The 22,216-nt window shown below is 46.5% G+C and overlaps 1 protein-coding gene across 5 annotated transcripts in view; it reads left to right on the top strand.

The window, feature by feature from the left end:
* ttc29 (tetratricopeptide repeat domain 29) overlaps positions 1–22,216 on the top strand; it is an 830,052-nt gene that overhangs the window by 15,105 nt on the left and 792,731 nt on the right. For 4 of the 5 annotated variants that reach the window (XM_072496097.1, XM_072496099.1, XM_072496098.1 and 1 more), the window contains exon 2: positions 6,530–6,687. In XM_072496097.1, coding sequence (XP_072352198.1) covers positions 6,578–6,687 — 110 coding nt within the window. In that variant the 5' untranslated portion in view covers positions 6,530–6,577. Of the gene's footprint in view, positions 1–6,529; positions 6,688–22,117; positions 22,203–22,216 lie in introns of those variants that run through there. The other variant, XM_072496100.1, reaches the window with a different exon arrangement.

Consider the following 22,216-nt stretch of genomic DNA (forward strand, 5'->3'; position numbering starts at 1 on the left):
TTCTTTTTAAATACCTCTTAGTACCTTTTGAGGACTTCACGTAGGTCGCCTTCATTAATTTAAAAAAGTTTAGTTTAATTTCCTGAAGCCAATCTCGGCCCATCAAGCTTGGTCCTTGGCCTGCAACTACAATTAAGGGCAGTTGGGCAGAGTGCTGCTTGTAACTCAAAAGGGCCGTCGTTGTTCTAAAGATCTGTATAGCTACACCTGTATACGTAGCCAGCTTGACGGTAGTGTTTTAAAAATTTCAATAATTGGGCTCCTGCCTGCAGGTATTGAGAGGTTTCTCTCTCTCTACCGTGGCAGAGGCTCCTGTGACTGCCTCCATTTTGAGTGGATGACCATTAACCATCTGTATTATTGAGCTAAGGGCTACTTTTCCCACCTAAATATTATTCCACTCTTATACATTCAGTCCCCCTTCAGAATTATTTTCCATGCTGTGCACTGGAGCCGGAATCTTGACCCTGCCAGTACCAAGCTCCTTGCTTGACCCTACATTTGCTTCTTGTATGCCTTTCTGCCATCAGCACAACACATAGCTTCCTTGAACCTACACTTCTCCTGAGGGTGGTTTCCCCCACACCAATAGCACTCTTCACAAATCTTGGTTTCTTGGCTGAATCTCTTCTACCTCTGCTCTCTCTCAGGCTCTGCGTTTCTCCCCTCGCCAAACCTGTGCCCTCACCCTTGCCACTACTGGCTTCCGTCCAAACTTGGATCTCACCGCGTTACACACCTTGAAGCTGCATTGGGCCTATTCTGTGCTTTCCATGGCAAGGGCAATTTCTAGCGCCTTCTTTATTGTTATTTCTGCCTCAGAAGTCTGTATGGCAGTAATAATTACCCCACACACTAGATGGTCTCTCAACATATTAGGGGCAGACCCAAATTGACAATGTTCAGCTGTTTGCCTCAATCTCGCCACAAAAGCTGATTTCGGAAGCCACCATCTCCAAAGTGGTCAAAGCTAGGAGGAGAGAGTCTCCACCTGGAACATCTCTGCTTGTAATGAGGCGAGGAGCAGGACCAACGAGAACCGCCACGCAGCCGCGTGCCAGTTCAGATCTAGCTCCCGTCACTCACCCCACGTGCTCTGCTCTGACATACCCTGCTGATTTGGTGCAGGTCTGGGGGGGAGCACGAGGAGCAGTAAAGACAAACTTTCAGCAAGCAGGTAGGGGTACACAGCTGTGGAGCCGCCAGATGGGCTGTTCATTAAGTGAGTGAGAAGAGGAGTGCTGAGTGGGGAGCCAGACTGCAATGTGGAGGGAGGGTTCATGGGAAGAGGGGTCTGTCTGTCTTGGGAGGTGGTCTTCCCTGAGCTTCTGTCACAAGGGAGTATGGAGAGTTTGACAAACAAAACGAGGAGAGAAAATATTTTTACAAAGTAATTTAAAAACACAATGCATCATAAAGAATGTACATTGAATATGTTGATATGTAAACTTAATTATGTACTGCATGTTGCTATCCTGCTTTAACGCTGTGTTTTTTTGCTGGTGTCTGGCATCACATTAATTTTCAAGAGGTTTTTTTCTATATTCGTTCATGGGTTATGGGTATCATTGGCAAGGCTTGCAAATGTTAACTTATGTAATTGTCCTTGAGAAAGTGATGGTAACAAATGGGGTCACATTGGAAAATAGTTTATGAAGCACTGTCTTAATCCTTTGATTTGTTTCTTATGTACATCAACTGTAAAGGCCATGTTATGTTGTTTGTATGGTCATAAGACCTAGGAGTGGAAGTAAGGCCATTCGGCCCATCGAGTCCACTCCATTCGATCATGGCTGATTTCAACTCCATTTACCTGCTCTCTCTCCATAGCCCTTAATTCCTCGAGAAATCAAGAATTTATCAACTTCTGTCTTAAAGACACTCAACGTCTCGGCCACCACCGCCCTCTGTGGCAATGAATTCCACAGACCCACCACTCTCTGGCTGAAGAAATTTCTCCTCATCTCTGTTCTAAAGTGACTCCCTTTTATTCTAAGGCTGTGCCCCCGGGTCCTAGTCTCCCCAGCGAATGGAAACAACTTCCCTACATCCACCCTATCTAAGCCATTCATTATCTTGTAAGTTTCTATTAGATCTCCCCTCAACCTCCTAAACTCCAATGAATATAATCCCAGGATCCTCAGACGTTCATCGTATGTTAGGCCTACCATTCCTGGGATCATCCATGTGAATCTCTGCTGGACCCGCTCCAGTGCCAGTCCTTCCTGAAGTGTGGGGCCCAAAATTGCTCACAGTATTCTAAATGGGGCCTAACTAATGCTTTATAAAGCTTCAGAAGTACATCCCTGCTTTTATATTCCAAGCCTCTTGAGATAAATATCTAAGCCATTCATTATCTTGTAAGTTTCTGTTAGATCTCCCCTCAACCTCCTAAACTCCAATGAATATAATCCCAAGATCCTCAGATGTTCATCGTATGTGAGGCCTACCATTCCTGGGATCATCTGTGTGAATCTCCGCTGGACCCGCTCCAGTGCCAGCATGTCCTTCCTGAGGTGTGGGGCCCAAAATTGCTCACAGTATTCTAAATGGGGCCTAACTAATGCTTTATAAAGCTTCAGAAGTACATCCCTGCTTTTATATTCCAAGCCTCTTGAGATAAATGACAACATTGCATTTGCTTTCTTAATTACGGACTCAACCTGCAAGTTTACCTTTAGAGAATCCTGGACTAGGACTCCCAAGTCCCTTTGCACTTCAGCATTATGAATTTTGTCACCGTTTAGAAAATAGTCCTTGCCTCTATTCTTTTTTCCAAAGTGCAAGACTTCGCACTTGCCCACGTTAAATTTCATTAGCCATTTCTTGGACCACTCTCCTAAACTGTCTAAATCTTTCTGCAGCCTCCCCACCTCCTCCATACTACCTGCCCCTCCACCTATCTTTGTATCATCGGCAAACTTAGCCAGAATGACCCCAGTCCCGTCATCTAGATCGTTAATATATAAAGAGAACAGCTGTGGCCCCAACACTGAACCCTGCGGGACACCACTGGTCACCGGTTGCCATTCCGAAAAAGAACCTTTTATCCCAACTCTCTGTCTTCTGCCTGACAGCCAATCGTCAATCCATGTTAGTACCGTGCCTCGAATACCATGGGCCCTTATTTTATTCAGCAGTCTCCCGTGAGGCACCTTATCAAAGGCCTTTTGGAAGTCAAGGTAGATAACATCCATTGGCTCTCCTTGGTCTAACCTATTTGTTATCTCTTCAAAGAACTCTAACAGGTTTGTCAGGCACGACCTCCCCTTACTAAATCCATGCTGACTTGTCCTAATCCGACCCTGCACTTCCAAGAATTTAGAAATCTCATCCTTCATAATGGATTCTAGAATCTTGCCAACAACCGAGGTTAGGCTAATTGGCCTATAATTTTCCATCTTTTTCCTTGTTCCCTTCTTGAACAGGGGGGTTACAGCAGCGATTTTCCAATCCTCTGGGACTTTCCCTGACTCCAGTAACTTTTGAAAGATCATAACTAACGCCTCCACTATTTCTTCAGCTATCTCCTTTAGAACTCTAGGATGTAGCCCATCTGGGCCCGGAGATTTATCAATTTTTAGACCTCTTAGTTTCTCAAGCACTTTCTCTTTGTGATGGCTACCATATTCAACTCTGCCCCCTGACTCTCCTGAATTGTTGGGATATTACTCATGTCTTCTACTGTGAAGACTGATGCAAAGTACTTATTTAGTTCCTCAGCTATTTCCTTGTCTCCCATCACTAGATTACCAGCGTCATTTTGGAGCGGCCCAATGTCTACATTTGCCTCCCGTTTGTTTTTAATGTATTTAAAGAAACTTTTACTATCATTCCTAATGTTACTGTCTAGCCTACCTTCATAATTGATCCTCTCTTTCCTATCCTCTGTTTGTTTTTGTAGCCTTCCCAATCTTCTGACTTCCCACTACTCTTTGCCACATTATAGGCTTACTCTTTTGCTTTGATGCATTCCCTGACTCCATTTGTCAGCCATGGCTGCCTAATCCCCCCTCTTGATAACCTTTCTTTTCTTTGGGATGAACCTCTGTACTGTGTCCTCAATTACTCCCAGAAACTCTTGCTATTGCTGTTCTACTGTCTTTCCCACTAGGCTCTGCTCCCAGTCGATTTTTGTCAGTTCCTCCCTCATGCCCCTGTAGTTACCTTTATTTAACTGTAACACCTTTGCATCTGATTCTACCTTTCTTTCAAATTGGAGATTGAATTCTACCATATTATGATCACTGCCTCCTAAGTGTTCCCTTACTTTAAGATCTTTAATCAAGTCTGGCTCATTACATAACACTAAGTCCAAAATGGCCTGTCCCCTCTTGGGCTCCATCACAAGCTGTTCCAAAAAGCCCCCCTGTAAACATTCAATGAATTCCCTTTCCTTGGGTCCACTGGCAGCATTATTTACCCAGTCCACCTGCATATTGAAGTCCCCCATGATCACTGTGACCTTGCCTTTCTGACATGCACTTTCTATTTCGTGGTGCATTTTGTGCCCCTGGTCCTGACCACTGTTGGGAGGAACTCCCATTATGTTTTTTTTGCCTTTGTCTTCATCCTATATTAAATACACTAGCTGCATTGAATGCTGAAATAGAATCAGAGTTTTACAGCACAGAAAGAGGCCCTTTGACCAATCGTGTCTATGCCAACCATCAAACACCTTTCTATTCTAATCCCATTTACTAGCCCTTGGTCCATAGGCTTGTATGCTATGGTATTTCAAGTGATCATCTAAGTGTTTCCTAACTGTTATGAGGGTTCCCACCTCTACACTCTTTCAGACAGTGATTTCCAGCTGTCCACCACCCTCTGGGTGAAAAAGTGTTTCTTCAAATCCCCTCTAAATCTTTTGTTCTTTATCTGAAATCTATACCCCTTGGTTATTGACCCCTCCCCTGAGCGGAAATTTTTTATTCTATCTCCATTCCTCATAATTCTGTACACCTAGATGAGGTCCCCACTCAGACGTCTCTGCTCTTAGGAAAACAACCTCAGCCTATCCAGCCTCTCCTCATAACTGAAACACTCCATCCCAGGCAACATCCTGGTGAATCTCCTCTGCACCTCTGCTCCTCTGGTGCAATCACATCACTTTTGTGATTTGATGCAAATACCACTGTTTACCTTCTATTACTATCAACATTGTGGACCAAAGGGAAAAACAACGTTTTTACCCACTTGAAGTCGAGTAATTTCACCTATTTGAAGTGCCTAGAAGCATTTGTACTCTAGAGATTTTTAAAAAGTGCTATAATTACATGTTTCCTTTTCACAAAACATTTTCAGAGCTTTTGTCTTTGTCCACTAATTTTCAGAATATTTGTCTTCAGCCACTCTCAGCTCTGCTTAGGGGAATAGTTTCAAAATAAATGGTTTACAATTTGAGATGGAGGTGAAGAGGAATTTCTTTCCTCAGAGTTGTTAGTCTTTGGAATTCTCTTCCCTGGAAACTAGTGGAAGCTGAATCATTGAATGTATTCAATGATAAGTTACAGATTTTTGATCTACAAGGGAGTCTTGGGTTATCAACCACTGGTGCAGGCAAGCTAGCATGTATTGGTTGTCAGTCGCAATCCCAGAAAAATGGGGAGGGTTTACAGCAAGAAGGAATTAAGGCTGTAAAACATCTCAAATCCAAACATGATGGTTGATTTGAAGGCGGTGTCCCCATGTAATATGGGCAAAGCTGTAAGAGGACACAATCAAGGAAGCTGGGTAGTACGAGGGGCCGTCAGTAAAGAGGATTTAAAACCACATTTAGATCTGCTGTGATCTTGTTGAATGGAAGAGCAGGCTCATGGATCTTATAGCCAAATTGTGTTGCTGTTTCTTAATAATAATCGTTTATTGTCACAAGTAGGCATCAATGAAGTTACTGTGAAAAGCCCCTAGTCGCCACATTCCGCCGCCTGTTCGGGGAGGCCGGTACGGGAATTGAACCCGCCCATTTGGCCTTGTTCTGCATTACAAGCCAGCTGTTTAAACCACTGTGCTAAACCAGCCCCTTATGATCTTAACTTTTTAAGTTTTTTAAATCATTAATTCATGGATAGGCCAGCATTTATTTGCCATCCCTAATATTGAAATTATTTTTTAGTTTTTCCTAATGTCTGAATAATCTTGACCTCCCCTTCAACATTTCCCTCTAATTGTTCCAGTTTTTCTAAATGTAACCTGCATACAATTTTTCAACATGTGTACAATTCCATGGCCTCATGTTGATTGCAATAACCGTAATTCTATTCTGGTGAGATTTGTATCATTTCTTGATCTTCCATGAGGTGGAAATTCTGCCCCATATTTTTGATACAGCTTGTATTCTGTTCTCGAATGGCCTGTTTCTGTGCCGTATATCCTATGTCATTCAATAACAAGCAAATGTGCGAAAGTTAGAGGACCAAAAGGGATATCTCCACCAAGGATTAAAACGGTCTTAATTGAGACCGTGATGAAGAGACAAGGGCTACTTTTCAACAAATTGAGATTTATATGCAATATTTTCTGTTTGCAGGCATTTAATACCGGCAGAATATTCTGGCTACCCTATCACAAAGTTAAAATGTCAACCGTTGAAAAGCAATATTCAGGCAAGCCACAAGCTAATCTGCAGGATCAACTGCAAAATTGCGATTTACCATTCAATAGGCAATTTCAGAGGCCCACATCTAGGTAGGTATTTGTTGTAATAACATGTTGATTGAATTTTATATTTTCTTTACAATACTGTCCGAATGTGTACAAAAAACACCTACATCCATCCCTGAAATATATGTGAAAACAGTTTAAATACCGCTAAAAGCAGCTGCACACATGTAGGGCTGGATTCTCCCAAATGGGACGATGTCCCCATGCCGTTGTAAAAATGCTGGCGTTCACTCCGGAGTTTCCTCAAACATAAATAACCTAATTCACTCACCTTCAGGGGGCTAGCAGGGACCTGGAGTGATTCACGCAGCTTTAGCTGCGGATTCGGGCTCCCACACTTCCGGTTTCGAGTCCGTGGAGGTGGTGGCCTCCAGCGGCCCCGCCGAACGCCATGGCGATCTTGCACCGCGGAGGCAGCTTCGAAATGTAGGGCCCTGTCCGCCCATAAGCCCCCCCCTTCCCCACCCCCCCCCACCCGCGGCACGATTCCCCCCCATCCTCACCAGGGCGGCCGCGGACGGAGTCCACAGCCGCCACGTGAGGTTCCCAAACGGCAATAGGTGGTTAGAACCACACCGTCAGCGGGCCTCTGGGAATGGTCCCCCAGCCGCGCGGAGTACTCCGCCATCACGCCGATTCTCGGGTCCTGGAGAATTGCCAAACCGGCGCCGGGCCCGATTTCGGCGTGAAAGCTGATTCTCTGCCCCGTGCCAAATGCGATTTCGGCGCGGGGCTGCGGAGAATCCAGCCCATAATATCTATTTCAATCTTGCACTGTAAACCGTGACACTGTCAACGTAATTAGGAGCACTTGCAGTATACCCAGTTTCACAAGGGAATTACAGATGAGGAAAGTTATTTTATCTATACCCATTCACGACACCCTACAGGGTGGCACAGTGGTTAACACTACAGCCTCACGGGGCCAGGGACCCTGGTTCAGTTCGACCTTGGGTGACTATCTGTGTGAACACAGTACGAAGTCTTACAACACCAGGTTAAAGTCCAACAGGTTTGTTTCGATGTCACTAGCTTTCGGAGCGCTGCTCCTTCCTCAGGTGAATGAAGAGGTCTGTTCCAGAAACACATATATAGACATTCAAAGATGCCAAACAATGCTAGGAATGCGAGCATTAGCAGGTGATTAAATCTTTACAGATCCAGAGATGGGGTAACCCCAGGTTAAAGAGGTGTGAATTGTGTCAAGCCAGGACAGTTGGTAGGATTTCGCAGGCCAGATGGTGGGGGATGAATGTAATGTGACATGAATCCCAGGTCCCGGTTGAGGCCGCACTCGTGTGCGGAATTTGGCTATAAGTTTCTGCTCGGCGATTCTGCGTTGTCGCGGGTCCTGAAGGCCGCCTTGGAGAACGCTAACCCGGAGATCAGAGGCTGAATGCCCTTGACTGCTGAAGTGTTCCCCGACTGGAAGGGAACATTCCTGCCTGGTGATTGTTGCGCGATGTCCGTTCATTCGTTGTCGCAGCGTCTGCATGGTCTCGCCAATGTACCACGCTTCGGGACATCCTTTCCTGCAGCGTATGAGGTAGACAACATTGGCCGAGTCGCACGAGTATGTACCGCGTACCTGGTGGGTGGTGTTCTCACGTGTAATAGTGGTATCCATGTCGATGATCTGGCACGTCTTGCAGAGATTACCATGACAGGGTTGTGTGGTGTCGTGGTCACTGTTCTGAAGACTGGGTAGTTTGCTGCAAACAATGGTTCGTTTGAGGTTGCGCGGTTGTTTGAAGGCAAGTAGTGGGGGTGTGGGGATGACCTTGGCAAGATGTTCATCGTCATCAATGACGTGTTGAAGGCTGTGAAGAAGATGACGTAGTTTCTCCGCTCCGGGGAAGTACTGGACGACGAAGGGTATTCTGTCGGTTGTGTCCCATGTTTGTCTTCTGAGGAGGTCGGTCCGGTTTTTCGCTGTGGCACGTTGGAACTGTCGATCGATGAGTCGAGTGCCATATCCCGTTCATACGAGGGCATCTTTCAACGTCTGTAGATGTCTGTTACGCTCCTCCTCGTCTGAGCAGATCCTGTGTATACGGAGCGCTTGTCCATAGGGGATGGCTTCTTTAATGTGTTTAGGGTGGAAGCTGGAGAAGTGGAGCATCATGAGGTTATCCGTGGGTTTGCGGTAAAGCGAAGTGCTGAGGTGACCGTCCTTGATGGAGACGAGTGTGTCCAAGAATGCAACTGATTTTGGAGAGTAGTCCATGGTGAGTCTGATGGTTGGATGGAACTTATTAGTGTCATTGTGTAGTAGTTTCAGTGATTCTTCGCCGTGGGTCCAAAGGAAAAAAATGTCATCGATGTATCTGGCGTATAACATCGGTTGTAGGTCCTGTTCAAACTTGCGCATGAAGATGTTGGCGTATTTGGTCCCCATGGCCGTTCCGTGCGTCTGAATGAAGAACTTGTTGTCGAAGGTGAAGACGTTGTGATCCAGAATGAAGCGGATGAGTTGCAGAATTGCGTCTGGAGATTGGCAGTTGTCGGTGTTGAGTACTGAGGCTGTTGCAGCAATGCCGTCGTCATGGGGGATGCTGGTGTAGAGTGCCGAGACGTCCATTGTGACGAGGAATGTTCCTGGTTCAACTGGTCCATGGGTGCTGAGTTTCTGTAGGAAGTCCATCGTGTCGCGACAGAAGCTGGGTGTACCTTGTACGATGGGTTTCAAGATGCCCTCGATGTAGCCAGAGAGGTTCTCACACAGGGTCCCATTGCCTGAAACGATAGGGCGGCCTGGTGTGTTGGCCTTATGTATTTTTGGGAGGCAGTAGAGATCTCCAATGCGGGGAGTACGTGGGATGAGAGCACGTAGGGTGCTCTGAAGATCTGGATCCAAGGTCTTGATCAGTCTGTTAAGTTGGCGGATGTGTTCCTTGGTCGGATCTGCGGGTAACTGTCTGTAGTGTTCTTGGTTGTTCAGTTGTCGGTATACTTCTTTGCAGTAGTCCGTTCTGTTCAGTACGACAGTGGCCCTTTGTCTGCTGGTTTGATGACGATGCTGTGGTTGGTCTTGAGAGCGCGGATGGCATTGCGTTGTGCTTGGGTGACGTTCGGGGTTGTCTTGTGAATGCGACTGATGAATCTGGCATTGACGCGACTCCTGACGGCTTGAGCATACATGCCGAGTCTAAGGCAGCGGCCTTCCGGAGGGGTCCAAATCTGTGCGAAGTTTGCACATTCTCCCGGTGTTTGCATGGGTTTTCTCCCACAGTCCAAAGATGTGCAGGTTAGGTGGATTGGCCATGCTAAATTGTCCCTTAGTGTCCAGGGGGCATTACGGGGATAGGTCGACAGAGTGGGCCTAGGAGGCTTCGTATTTTTGAAGATCGGTGCAGACTCTATGGGCTGAGTGGCCTCCTTCTGCACTCGGGAATTTATGATTCTACCCATTATGTCATTATTTGTTACATGTTTCCTGATACTGTATTTACAAATAAATAGATTTATTTGTACACAATCACAGACCTAAGTTGACTTTTTAGTAATTTGAACCTGTGGATGGGATCTTGAGGAGGCGACCGGGGTGTTGGCCAGCAACAGAGCTTACGGCCACCAGCTAAAGAATCGGTGAGACCCCAGTGTCGCCTCTGTTTGGGAAGTTGGCCACGTCTTGTGCCATTCAGGCATTTATAGGTTCCCTACAGTACGGAAGGAGGCCATTCGGCCCATCAGGTCTACACCAACCTTCTGAATGAGCACCCCACCTAGGTGCACTCCCCCACCCTATCCCCATAACCCCACCTAACCTTTTGGACACTGCGGGCAATTTAGCATGACCAATCCACCTAACCTTTTTTTCAGTCCATGCTTGGACTGTGGGAGGAAACCGGAGCACCCGGAGGAAACCCACACAAACACGGGGAGAACTTTACAAACTCCACACAGTCACCTGAGGCTGGAATCGAACCCGGGTCCCTGGTGCTGTGAGGCAGCAGTGCTAACTACTGTGCCACGGTGCCGTCCACGTGCTGCCTTGGTAAGCTTTCCCTGGGATCAAGAGCCCTGGAGACGGAGGTTCCGCATGCTGCCTGCCAACCAAAAGTCATCAGCTCACCTGTACTTAGCAATGTTATTGGGGAGATGGTGACTGCTGCCAGTAGTACACTCAAGATCATCGATTGAGGCGGGACCCAGGCCCAGGTGACTGATGGTGGGAAGGCGTTGTGCAATCTTCCTTTGTGATAGGTATGACTCCAAACAGTGGAGTTTTTTCCCCCTGATTCCCAATGACCAGTTTTGTTCTGGTTTCTTTGATGCCACACTTGGTCAAATGAAGCGTTGATGTTAAGGGCAGTTACTCTCGACTCGCCTCTGGAATTCAGCCCATTTTTGTACACCTTTTGACTAAGGCTTTAATGAGTCCAGGAGCTGAGTGGCCCTGGCGGAACTCAACCTGATCATCAGTGAGCAATTTATTGCTGAGTATTTGCCACTTGATAGCATTGTCAATGATACTTTCCATCACTTTGATGTTCTGAACTGATGGACAGTAATTGGCTGTTAGACTTTTGTCTGCCTTTTGTGGACATGATATACCTAACCATTTTTTCCACATTGCCATGTCGTAATTGTCTGTGTTGCACTGGAACAGCTTGATCAAGGGTGCAGCTGGTTCTGGGGCATAAGCCTTCAGTACTATTGGTGGAATGTTTTCAGGGCCCATAACCTTTGAGTATCCAGTGCCTTCAGCCTTTTATTGATATCCCATGCGTGAATTGAATTGGCTAAAGACTTGCCATACACTTGCCATGTCGCAGGCGGTTGTTGCTGCCTAGCATCCTAATCAGACTGGGAGGGTTGGAAACTTTGCATGAACTCCAGAAACATAAGCGCCACAGAGGCAGCAGCTAACATTCTAATACCCAAGAGCTGGGCAAAGCACGAGGGACATCCCCGTGACCAGAGGGTGGGTGTGTAGAGCGGGGAGGGAAATAGCGCCTGTCCAGGTAACGTTGTCAGCAGATGCCTCGGGTCCAGGGCCCGGAGTCTGGGATACGGTGCCATGGGGACCCTGCTGCGGCCAGGGGTGCATGTGCAGGGCGAGTTGGCTGGCACCTGAGGGTTGGCAGAGGATGTGAGGATGGGGGATGCTTGGGCGATCCAAAGCTGATTGTCATTCTCTCACCCTCTCCAATTCCTTACAGATATCACATTATGGATGATATTGGGGACCCCAAGGAAGGTGCAATTGTGGTGCTGGTGGCAGGCCAGGCGGCCAGACGCCAGAGTAGGCAGCGGCAGCAGCTTTGACAGGCAGCAGCCCATGTGCAGGGACCTGCCCCCAGATCCTGAGGACCCGGCCGCCCATCAGGCTGGGATGGAATCCAGAGAGGGAGGCTGGTGATGGTCCAAGGTGTACAGACGTCTCTGGCCTTTCGAACAGATGACGGACATAATGTGCCGCGGAAGGCTCCACCTCAACAAGGGGACGGTGTGGCACCTACGCCATGTCCTTGCAGACTTGGTAACACTTTGAACAGGGGGATACCGCTCCCGTGGTGGTCAATGTCACCGCAGCCCAGAACATTTATGCCTCAGAATCATTCCAGGGCTTGAGCGGAGACTTGTGCGGCATATCCCAGCCAACAACCCACCAGTGCAACCATCAAGTCACGGATGCCCTGTTTGCCCGTGCAGCAGACTATATAAACTTTGACATGGACCAAGCACAACAGGATGCCTGGGCAGCAGCAGGATTCTCCACCATTGCTGGGATGCCCCAGGTCCAGGGGTTAATAGTCGCCTTGCGGGCACTGGGCGGTCCGGGAGTGCCATTCATTAATAGGAAGGGGTTCCACTCCCTGAATGTCCATCTTGTGTGCGACCGCCACATGAAGATCATGGACATGTGTGCACACTTCCCAGGGAGTGTGCACAACATCTACATCATGGGGCAGTCAGAGAACCCCGGCGTCTTCGAGGGACACTCCAGGGTGACTGGTTGGCTCTTGGGGAATAAGCGGTTCCCACGTAGGACCTGGCAGATGACGCCAATATGGAGGCCAGTGACCCATGCGGAGACCCGATATAATAAGGCCCATGTGTCCACCCAGGTTGTCATTAAGTGGTTCATCGGACTGCTCAAAATGCGGTTCTGATGCCTCAGCCGCTCTGGTGGTTCATTGCACTACACTCACAGAGGGTCACCTGCTTTGTGGTGGTCTGCTGTGTCCTTCACAACCTGGCACAGCAGCTGTGCAACGTGCTGGAGGTGGAGGAGGAGGAACATGTGGCCACGCCCTCACGAGACCAGGCAGCGGTCCAACATGCCCGGAGGACCCGGGAGGCACTTATCCTCACCCAGGACATGGCTTCATCCGTAATCTCTCCTGCTCTCCCCTTCACCCCCACCCAGTGCCCCCCTTCGCCTCCCAAACTGATACTCCTCCCCCTTCCTCCTACCGTTTCCCCCCCCCTGACAGTTTCCCCCATCCAGTCACCCATCTCACAACCTCACCCCTTCGCCCTGTTCCACCCTCCCAGGATCTGTGTTGCATCACTCCAGGATGATGCGCTTGTGTCGGCACTGTCAGCAGTCAACATACAAGGCAGGAGGTAAATGGGGGAGGGTGGTGCAGACTGGCCCACAGTGCAGAATAACGTGATAGTGGTTTCACATGGCTCGGGTGCAATGTTTGTTTAATGGTTTACAAGTAGAATAGTGACCCGACTGTCCCTATGTACCGATGGTGCTGACCACCCCCCATCCCCCCATGCCCTCTCAGTGATCCACAGTCCTCCTAGCCCTCCAAGCTCTACCTCTGTATCCAAGTGTTTCCCCAAGATCCACATCAGGGGTGGAAGTAGCCTGCTGCCTATCGCATCCTGTGGCCTTTAATGCCCGTGATGGGCGTCCTCTGGAGAGCTTGGTGCCGGAGGGCCCCTGCCCACTTGAAGTAGCACTTGCCTCGCCGTGCCACCCTGAACTGCACACTGACCCCAAAATGCCATGTTGTTCGGGGGGGGGGGGGGGGGGGGGTTGTGGAGGGTATAATTTCCTGTTTGGCTTATTATTATTGCATTTAAAGACAGTGAGTATGTGAGGAACTGGTGCTTTATTTCAGGGTTGCAGTTTAAAAAGCGAGTGACTGGTACAATGGTTCTTTCCATGGCTACAAAGTTTCTGGGTGTGGAAGAGGTCCCTGGTTGTTTAACAAAGTTAAATGGTTACATCATAGCTTTGGGATTTGGCTGTAGTTGTCTTTGCCTGAATGGGTGAGGAAGGTGAGATAATTCAATGATAGCTCAACATTTAAATTTGCCAGAGAAACAGCTTGAATCTTTAAAATTAGCTAAAATTCAATTAGAAATGCACGAAAAAGAAAAGGATGTAGTAGCAATCGCAAAGGGGAAAAAAGGAGTGGCGAAAGATAAAGAGAGATTGGCAATGGCAGAAGCAAAGGAAACAGGGAAGAAAAGGAAAAAGAGGCCTTTCAGAAGGAAATTGAAATGACGAAATGTGAGGTGAAAATGGAACGATTAACAAGGGAAGAAAGAGGAAAGGAAAGAGAGAGCAACATCAATATAAAATGTTGGAGTTAAAGGCAGAAATTGAGGAAAGCCTGGAGGAAGAGTAGCCCCTCCTAATCAAAAGTCCAGTGGGGTTATGTTTAAATATTTTCAAGCACTGCCAAGATTTGATGAGAAAGATGTGGAAATCTTTTTTTATCTCATTCAAGAAAGTTACTAAATAATTGAAGTGGTCAGAGATCATGAGGATTTTGTTGGATCAAACCAAGTTGGTAGGTAGAGCTAGTGAAGTGTTTGCATCACTGTCAGAGGAGGTATCTAGAGATTATGATGAGGTGAGAAAAGCCATCTTAAGTGCATATGAACTGGTGCCAGAAGTTTAGAAATCTAAGAACCAGGTCAAACGTATATAAAATTTGAAAGAATCAAACAAAATAATTTTGATAGGTAGGTAAGAGCATTAAAAATAGACCAAACATATGAATTTAAAGATTCACTTCTCGCAGTAGTGAGAACTCGTGTGGAAGAACAAAGAATTAAAACTACTAGACTGGCAGCAGAAATGGCAGATGATTTTGAATTAATTCATAAATTGAGGTTTAGTTTTTGACATCAATTTCAATCTGTGAAGGATGGAAAATGAGAAATCCACAGGTGGTCAAAGCACAGGAGGTCCAGTTGGACATATTCCATGCAATCTCTTCAGTGTGGAAGGAGGACATTCTGCCCATCAGATCTGCACCGGCCCTCCACAAGAGCACCCTACCTAGGTCCAATCCTCTGCCCCATCCCCATAACCACACCTAACCTTTGGACACTTAGCGGCAATTTAGCATGGCCTATCCACCTAACCTGCACATCTTTGGAATCTGGGAGCAAACCGGAGCACTCGGTGGAAACCCACGCAGACACAGGTCAAAAGTGCAAATTCCACACAGACAGTCACCCAAGCTTGGAACTGAACCCGGGTTCCTGGTGCTGTGATGTAGCAGTGCTAACCACTGTGTCATCGTGCCACCCAGGAGAGTTTGCCTCAGGTTGAAAAGGAAACTTAGGATGGTGTAAGAGAGATGCGAAAACTTAAATGTTTTCATTGTTATAATGTTGGACACATGAAGTAGCAGTGTTGGTAGCTTAAGAAAAGTACGGAGAAGACAGACTCGTTAAAAGAAGATAAGCTAGTGGGTTTTATTAAAGTGGGAAAAAAAGCCATAGTTGCAACTGAAGAGGTGCAAAAGAGTGAACCTATGGTTTAGAGGTTGGTTGATAAGCAGATACCATATCTTTTTTAAGATTTTAGTTGTGAGGGTAAGGTTTCCTTGTGTATACAAGGTGGAGCAACTCGAGACTGGCCATCCATGAGACGCTGTGGGTCAGCAGCAGCAGAATTTTCTTCATTCACAATCTAACCTCATGGCCCAGCATATCCCCCACTCTATCATTACCACCAAACCAGGGGGTAAGCCATGGTTCAGTGAGGATTGCAGGAGGGCATGCCAGGAGCAACACCAGGCATACATAAAAATGAGGTGTCAGCCTGGTGAAGTGACGAAACAGGACTACTTGCATGCCAGACAGCATAGGCAGCAAGTAATAGACAGAGCTAAGCAATTCCACAACCAATGGATCAGACCATGCTCTGCAGTCCTGCCACATCCTGTCATGAATGGTGGTGGACAATTAACTCACTGCAGAAGGGGGCTCCACAAATATCCCCATCTTCAATGTTGGAGGAGCCCAGCTCATCAGTGCAAAAGATAAGGTGCATTTTCACAATCTTCAGCCAGAAGTGCAGAGTGGACAATCTAACTTAGCCTCCTCTGGAGATCCCCAGCATCATAAATGTCAGTCTTCAGCCAATTCGATTCATTCCATGTGATATCAAGAAACAGCTCAAGGCACTGGATACTGCAAAGGCTATGGGACTCTGACAATATTCTGGCAATAGTACTTAAGACTCGTTGCACCCCTAGCCAAGCTGTTCCAGCACAGCTACAACACAAGCATCTACCTGGCAATGTGGAAAATTGCGTAGGTATGTCCTGTACAAGGTACATAGGATAAATTCAACAGCCAATTATCACCCTGTTACGACCCCCTTGAGGGCCCAGGACTATGCTCTATATCATTCCCCCCTTCACCTCAGGGTATGAACACCCCCGGTAATTGGGGGTGGGGTTTCCCATTAACAAGGGGGAACCTCTCAGTATAAAACCCAACCAGTTGCAGGTCTAGGAGGGTGGCCCTTCAGGGCGAGGAGTTGTAGCTTTTGTGGTTTTGTGTATACCGTAATAAACTTTTGTTCATTCCTATCCTGCCGTGCGTTCCTGCGACTCTTCTGTGGGATCCTACACACCCCATCACTCTACTATCAATCATCAGTAAAGTGGTGGAAGGGGTGATTAACAGTGCTGACAAGCGACACTTGGTCAGAAACAACATGCTTGTGCTCAGTTTGGGTTCCGCCAGGGTCACTCAGCTCCTGACCTCATGACAGCCTTGATTCAAACATAGACAAAAGAGCTGAAATCTAGAGATGTGGTTAGAGTGACTTCCCTTGACATCAAGGCAGCATTTGACTAAGTATGGCATCAAGGACCCCTAGCAAAACTGGAGTAAATGGGAATCATGGAGAAAAGCCATCCAATGGTTGGAGTCATACCTGGCACAAAGGAAGATAGTTCTGGTGGTTGGAGGTGAGCCATCTCAACTCCAGGACGTTGCTGCAGAATTCTTCAGGGTCCGAGGTCCCACCATCTTCAGTTGTTTCATTAATGACTTTCCTTCCATCATAAGGTCAGAAGTGGAGATGTTCACTGATGTCTGCACAATGTTCCGCACTATTCGCAACTCCTCGGATAATGAATCAGTCCGTGTCCAAATGCAGAAAGACCTGGACAATATTCAGGCTTGGGCTGAAAAGTGGCAAATAACATTCATGCTACAGAAATGCCAAGCAATGACCATCTCCAACAAGAGAAAATCTAACCATCACCCCTTGACATTCAATGGCATTATCATCACTGAAACCCCCTCTATCAACATCCTGTGGGTTACTGTTGACCAGAAATTCAACTGGACTAGCCATATAAATACTGTGGCTACAAGAGCAGGTCAGAGGCTAGAAATCCTGCAGCGAGTAACTCACCTCATGATTCCCCAGTGCCTGTCCATAGTTCCACATCCACTTGCCTGGATGAGTGCAGCTCCAACAACACATAAGATGCTTAATACCATCCAGGACAAAGCAGCCCACTTGATTGCTCCCCCTTTCACAAACATTCTAACCCTCCGCCACCAACGATCAGTAGCAGCAATGTGTACCATCTACAAGAAGCACTGCAGGAAATTGCCGACGTTCCTTAGGAAACATCTTTCGAACCCACGACCATCTGGAAATAGTGAATGCATTGGTAGTCATCTTCCGGGATTCTATAGACTATGGAACTGTCCCTGTAGATTGCAGGGTAACTCCTGTCACTCTGATATTCAAAAAGGGAGGTAGAGAGAAAGCAGGGAATTATAGACCAGTAAGCCTAACATCGGTAGTGGGGAAAATGCTTGGATCCATTATCAAGGACTTTATAGCGGAACATTTAGAAAGCAGTTGCAGAATCAGTCAGAGTCAGCATGGATTTATGAAGGGAAAATCATGCTTGAAAAATCTGTTTGAAGTCTTTGACTTTGAAGAGGTAACCAGTGCAGTCGACAAGGGGGAGCCAGTCGATGTGGTATATTTGGACTTTCAGAAGGCGTTTGACAAAGTCCCGCATTAGAGATTATTGTGCAAAGTTAAAGCGCAAGGGGTTGGGGGAAATGTATTGAGGTGGATAGAAAACTGGTTGGCAGAGAGGAAACAAAGAGTAGGGATTAATGGGTCCTTTTCAAATTGGCAGGCAGTAACCGGTGGGGTACCACAGGGATCGGTGCTGGGACCCCAGCTATTCACAATATATATTAATGATTTGGATGAGGGAACAAAATGTAACATCTCAAAGTTTGCAGATGATACCAAATTAGGTGGGAGTGTGAATTGTGACGAGGATGCAGGGATCCTACAGCAAGATTCTGGACAGGTTGGGCGAGTGGGCAAACCAATGGCAGATGCAGTATAATTTGGATAAGTGTGAGGTTATTCATTTTGGAAGCAAAAACAGGAAGGCAGATTACTACCTGAATGGTTGTAAATTGGGAGAGGGGAGTGTGCAGCGGGACCTGGGTGTCCTTGTGCACCATTCGCTGAAGGTAAGCATGCAGTTGCAGCAGGCGGTAAAGAAGGCTAATGGTATGTTGGCCTTCATTGCAAGAGGTTTTGAGTATAGAAGCAGGGATGTGTTGCTGCAATTGTACAGTGCCTTGGTGAGGCCACACTTGGAGTATTGTGTGCAGTTCTAGTCTCCTTCTCTGAGGAAGGATGTCCTTGCTCTCAAGGGAGTGCAGCAAAGGTTTACCAGACTGATTCCAGGGATGGTGGGACTGTCATGTGAGGAGAGATTGATTAGGTTGGGATTGTTCTCGCTGGAACAATGAGGAGTGAGGGGGGATCTCATAAGAGACTTATAAAATACTAACAGGACTAGATGCAGGGAAAATGTTACCAATGATAGATGTGTCCAGAACCAGGGGTCACAGCCTGAGGATTCAGGGTAAACCATTTCGAACAGAGATAAGGAGACACCTCTTCACACAAAGAGTGGTGAGCCTGTGGAATTCATTACCACAGGAAGGAGTTGATGCTAAAACTTTGAATATATTCAAGAGGTGGCTGGATATAGTACTTGGGGAGAATGGGGTCAAAGGCTATGGGAAGAAAGCAGGATTAGGCTATTGAGTTGGATGATCAGCCATGATCGTGATGAACAGCGCAGCAGGCCTGAAGGGCCAAAAGGCCTCCTCCTGCTCCTATCTTCTATGTATCTATTACCGTCTAGAAGGACAAGGGCAGCAAATATATGAGAACAACATCACCTGGCGGATTCCCTCCAAATCATTCACCATCCTGACTTGGAAATATGTTGCAGTTCCTTCACTGATGTTGGGTCACAATCCTGGAATTCCCTCCCTCGCAGCACTGTGAGTGTACCTACACCTCAGGAACTGCAGCAGTTCAAGATGGCAGCTCCCCACCACCTTCTCAAGGGCAACTAGGGGTTGGCAATAAATGCTGGCCTTGTCAGCGATGCTCACATCCTGTGAATAATTTTTAAAAAAATCTATCCCCGATTCTTATTGAGCAAAGGAATCAAGTATCTCTGTCTTAAAAATATTCAATGACTTTTTGCCTTCTGAGGCAGAGTTCCAAAGTTGCACAACAGTCAGAAAACGTTTCGCCTCATCTCTCTCCTAAAAGGATTGCCCCTAATTTTAAAACAGAGCCCCTTATTTCTGGACTCTCCCACAAGAGGAAACATTCTTTCCACGTCCACCTTGTCAAGACTGTTCATGATCTTATATATTTCAAACAAGTCACCCCCTAACACTTTTACACTCCAGTGGAAACAAGCCCAGCCTATTCACCCTTTCCTCATAAGATAACCTGCTCATTCTCAGTAACTAACTAGTAAACCTCCTCTGAAATGCCAGCGACGCTCATCTTTCCGTAAATAAGGAGACCAAAAACTGCACACAATATTCAATTTGTGGTCTCAACAGTGCCCGGTATAATTGAAACGTAATATCCATACTATTATGTTCGATTTTTTTCCCATTCCTGCAGCCTTCCATGTCCATCTACAACCTACTTATGTCCTCTCTGCAATATACTTTCCGAACTATCTTTGTGTCATCGCCTTCGCTCCCGTCTTCTAAGTCATTAATATAAATTGTAAAAAGTTGATGTCTCAGGACAGACCCTGCAGGACTTCACTTGTCACATGCTACCAATCAGAAAAAGACCCATTTATGAATACTCTGTTTTCAGCCAGTCAATCAATCCGATTCCAGCGGCCCACAGCCAGCGCCGCGTCAAACGCGCCGGCGCAAATGGCGCCGATTTTCCACACCTCGGAGAATCGCGCGCCGGCGTCGTTGCGCAGTTGCGGCGATTCTCAGGCCCGGCACGGGGCTCAGAGAATCGCCCCCATAATATTTGAATTTAATGTGAAATTGTCATAGAACCGGAGGTTTTACCTTGGTCTAAGTTAACAAACTTAACGATTGAAAACTTAAGAGCTGCAGCTGACCAGGTGAAACTGGAAAAAGGCAAGAAAGCCTGAGATGATGGAAATGCTAGCTGAGCATTTCGCTCACGTCAGAACAAGCAGAAGATAAAGAACCTGAAACAAACCAGATTACTTTAGTAAACATTCGTCAAGAAGAATGGAGGCTAGAGTTAAGACTTCAGACAAGAAAAGAGGAACAGGAAAATCAAGAAAGAAAGAGAGAGAGCCTTTTAGATTGAAATGTTTGAGAAGGTTGCAAGCACAAAAGAACAGTGAAATGAGAGATTGAATTGTGAAGGAAAAATTGATTTTACATAGTGGAGTAGATGCTAGTAATTCTAGTGACTCTAATTTAGATACAAACTTTGCTTTTTTTAAAGTATTCCTTGTTAGTACCAAAATTAGATAAAGATGACAGAAGGATTCTTCATAATGGTTAGTTTCCAAATTCAAATTGAACTGAATCCAGCAATCAAACTTCAAAACCCACTGAGGACAAAGAGCAGAAGGAGAATCCAGAAACCTCACAGGGGCTCACACACAGTTTACCACCCACTGTCACCTGAAACAAAAAAGAATTATCAATGGACCAGAACCTGAACAATGAAACCTATAGTTTGTGGAAACAGTAAGGATTTAAAGAGTCTACTGGCAGAGTAAGAATGGAACAACTGAAATTTGCACTGTACCAGCCTTGGAACATATATGCAGCAGCCCATGAAATTTCAGAGTTGGACTTGAAATTTTACTAAAACCAAAGCTCACCAAAGACCACGGGGGTGGTTTGAGCCCGCATTAGCCGTAAGTGCAAACTACGATGTGGCCGCAAATTTCAATACATTAACATCTCATTAGGGTCGCCTTGCCATCACATCCACCCACATTGGATATGGAAACCATGGCGTGGTTTACAATTGCTTCACAAAAAGATGAACCTAGCGACCTCTCCTTCGAAGGGAAGGTCATAAATGAACTCCGAGTCACCACTACCTACCAGGGAGGCCCATGGAGAGAGGGTAATGGAGAGGGTGGGGTGGGTGGGTGCAGGTGGTTTGGGCGTGGTTCTGCTGCTGGCTTTCGGTCTCACATCTGGGGGTTGTTGGGTATGGTTCTGGTGCTTGCCTTCAGTGTAGGGTCTGGTTGGGGGGGTGGGGGGACAAGAATTTGGCATCAGGGGTAAGGGTCTGGCTTCAAGGGGCAAGAGTGTGGCCTCTGGGGTCAAGTGCATGACGTGTGGTGGGTGTCATGTGAATGTCCCTTTAAGAAAGGTTTTGTTTGACCACATGGCTTGTAGCACGGCTTCAGTGATGCCATTTGTGGGTGGAGCTGGGCTGTGGCTGTCAGGTGAGAGGGGGTTTAGGTTTTTGGGTTTCAGTCTCGGTTTGTTGGTGTAAGTAAGCAGTGTTCCCCTGTTTTCTCTGTTTTTATTTGAAAGCTGTTCGAGTGAGCTGAAAGCACATTGGGTGTGGCAAACCGCCTTGGTAACTTTAAAGATAGAGTTGATTTCTGGAAGGAGTTTTGAATCTGCTGGTTGGAGGCTGGATCTCAGGGAAAGGACCAGTCCCATTCAAGTGAGATTACAGTGTCTGGGCCATGCCCCGGAAGGATTTTTTGTTTATTGGGATTTTGTATTGAATTGGAACAGCTGCTAAGGTGGATTCATTAAGAGTTATATATATATAGATTACTGTAGCTGATGTGTGGTTTTTCATGTTGTAATTGATAACAAATTCTTGATAACTGTTATATATAATATATATATGTTAATTACATTCTTATAATAAACTTTGTTTTGATAAAAGCGCCTAGGAAGTCTGATGAATCACACCTGAAGTGAAGGCTCTTGTGCTCATCCTAGCCAAATTCAACATAAAAGTTATAGGTCAGGTGAGCTTCATAAT

Source organism: Scyliorhinus torazame, chromosome 3 (genome assembly GCF_047496885.1).
Source record: "Scyliorhinus torazame isolate Kashiwa2021f chromosome 3, sScyTor2.1, whole genome shotgun sequence".
Classification (NCBI taxonomy): domain Eukaryota; kingdom Metazoa; phylum Chordata; class Chondrichthyes; order Carcharhiniformes; family Scyliorhinidae; genus Scyliorhinus; species Scyliorhinus torazame.